General features: G+C 58.1%; 1 protein-coding gene across 1 annotated transcript in view; it reads left to right on the top strand.

Moving 5' to 3' along the window:
• The window catches only part of LOC113209587 (GTP-binding protein REM 1-like), a gene marked incomplete at its 5' end in the record, with an annotated part of 84,074 nt that continues 81,505 nt past the window's right edge, over nt 1-2,569 (top strand). The window contains one exon of the mRNA XM_052267297.1: nt 1-277. Within this exon, the coding sequence (XP_052123257.1) occupies nt 1-277 (277 nt within the window). The remainder of the gene's footprint in view (nt 278-2,569) is intronic.

Here is a 2,569-nt window from a genome sequence, read left to right as displayed (position 1 = left end):
GTCGACGAGTGCCCCTGGACGCCGACGTCAGTGTCGCGGCCGTCGTCGCGGCCATCCTCGCGGCCCTCGTCGCCGTGCGGGCCGCGCCGGTCCGGCTCCATCAAGGCCGGCACCGGCAACCTGGCGTACCTGGCGTCGCGGCGCGGCTCGGGCGCCTCGCAAGTGGCGTCCGGGGCCACGTCGCCCGCCGCCTCCGTCGAGGACGTCGGGCCGCTGGCCTTCAGCGCCAACCCGCGGCAGCGGCAGCGGCGCACGTCCAACTTCCTCGAGCTGCCAGGTGAGTGGTTCGAGGCTCCTCCAGTCTGGCCCGAGGCCTGTTTGCCCAGGGTGTGTACTTCGCTTCTCCCCCTCCCGCCCGGTCCACCCACCAGTGTCTCGCGGCGACCTTCGTCACTTCAAGGGCAATTTGTTAAATTGACGAATGCTTTACTGCTTTGTGCGGAGCGAGTCCGCAGCTGCGGTGCTCCGCCCCGCCCCGCCCCACCACCCCGTCGCACTGCCTTTTGGCCAGTGGGTCGCGGGGCGTGGCGGAGCGCGGTAGTGCGACCGCGCCACCCTCCCTCTGGGACTGTCGCGGGGACCGTTCCCCGCCCCCTTCGCCTCGCTCCGCGTCAAGCTTATCATATCCCAGAGGGAGCAGGGCGCGGTGTAACCCCTTCCCCTCTCCCCCCACAGCTGGCTCGCCGAGGTGCGCTGGGCTATCAACATCCATAACCCGTCACGTCCAGGGCAGCCCCCCGCCCAGCCCGTCCCCGGCCCCCGGCCGTTCCGTCTTCCAGCATCGCGCCCATCCCTGGAGGGACCCGGACCCTCCCCTCTCCCCACCCCTCGCCTCGAGCGCCACCCGCCCCACCCAGCCGCTTTCGACCAATCACTCAAACCCCGAGTTCTTCGTTCAGCTACGTCCATTTGGCGGGGCTCGGGCGTCAAAACGTATCGGATTGCACGACTGTTACGTGGGAGCCGTAGGAGCGCGCCACTCCTAGTCTCCACTTCCCTGCAACATCACATCACAGGCCACTCGCCACTCTCCTCTCACAAACAGAAACAGAGGAATAGCGTGTGTGGTGTGGGACGTGTGGTAAACAAACATGGGCGTCGTGGCGTGGAAACATTAACATTTGTCCTTTGGCGTGGAAAGCTCAGTTGGCAATCTAAAGGTGGATTCAGATTTTCACACAGCAGCTAGCTTGGAACGCGAGGTGAAAAGAGTTTTTTTAGGTTAGCGCACGGCACGGGCCAGCCGCTGACTGTTCTACGTAGGCCTAACAGCAAATAACAGGCAAAACTTTCGAACTGGACTTGAATATAGCGTGCTTTTCAAGCAGGAAAGGTATTCGTGAGCCCAGATAGCACCAGTTTTGCGTACAAACTTCGGAATTAGGCCCATCTCCAGATACGGTGTTCCGGGCTATCTAAACCGGAAAGAAGAACAATATACTCACTGATTTTCGCTGTTTCGGTAATCGCTCTGATTGGTGAAGTTGGTGGCCTTGCCATCTTCGTCCTTCGTTTCCGACGCCCAGCTGCTACCTATTTGAGAGGTTAGAATCGGACCAAACCAACATGAAAATGGAAGACTTGCTTAGAGTGATAGAGCGTAGGGAAACGAAACAAAGCAACATATTAACCTACGAGAAAAATGCTTCAAATCGCGGTTTTGGTTCTTTTCTCGTAGTGCTACCATGTAGCTGCATAGATGGCTATGAAGACGGCACATTGAAATTGAAACCATGTCAAATACTTCTTCCTGGCCGTATAGTGTAGTTTTCGTTGTGTTTCTGCACTATGTTCTGCGGCTCCGCCTCTCAGGGCAAGTTGTAGTTGTCAGTTGTCCATTCTCATTCTGCGGCTCGACGGTAAAAGTGAGTTTGTTCTTTTCTACTTCTGTTTTAGGTAGCCTTGAATACCGGTATAAAAATAGGGGCCCATATTTTCACAGATTTACTCCCTTGCAATGGGTGCGTGATACTAGAAATTTCTGGGAAATCAATGATCAATCTACCTCTAAATGAGAAGTTTAGAATAACTGAATCCGAGCTACGCCACTGCCGCGTCTGCTCGGTCTGACCTCCCGTAACCCACCCCGCCCAACCAACAGCGAGGCCGCTCGCCACGCCCCGCCACTCCTCGCCGACGTGCAAACACAAGCAAGCACGGGAATACATAGGAATCTGCCCCCTCCCACCGTTTCCCCCTTTTCCCTCTTTCTGGCGCGAGGTCTTGTGTAGGAGCGCGAAAAAGGGGTGAGGAGGACACAAAGCACCTCGCGGAGGGTTTACCGAGGTTTGCTCACTTATGCGGCATCTCTCTAAAATAAAATTCCACAGGCGGCCATAGCTTGCGCGCAGTAGTTCTTAGGGCAGCCGCGACGTCGCAGCGAAGGGCTTCCTCTGCTGACACTTGCAAGGAGCCTTCTGGGCTGGGCCTTCGGGCTGGCTCAAGCGCACCACCAGGCGGTGCAACCAGGCTGCACTCGGCGTGAGGGTGGGCTGCGGGACGGACGAAGAGTAACGCTCTGTGTTTGTTGCGTCGCTGCCCGCAGGTCGACGTCGGACCTCACGGACCT

Source organism: Frankliniella occidentalis, unplaced genomic scaffold, assembly GCF_000697945.3.
Source record: "Frankliniella occidentalis isolate FOCC.00 unplaced genomic scaffold, Focc_3.1 Scaffold49, whole genome shotgun sequence".
Classification (NCBI taxonomy): Eukaryota; Metazoa; Arthropoda; class Insecta; order Thysanoptera; family Thripidae; genus Frankliniella; species Frankliniella occidentalis.
Note: the sequence above shows the minus strand (reverse complement) of the source record. Positions and strands in the feature narration are given on the sequence as shown.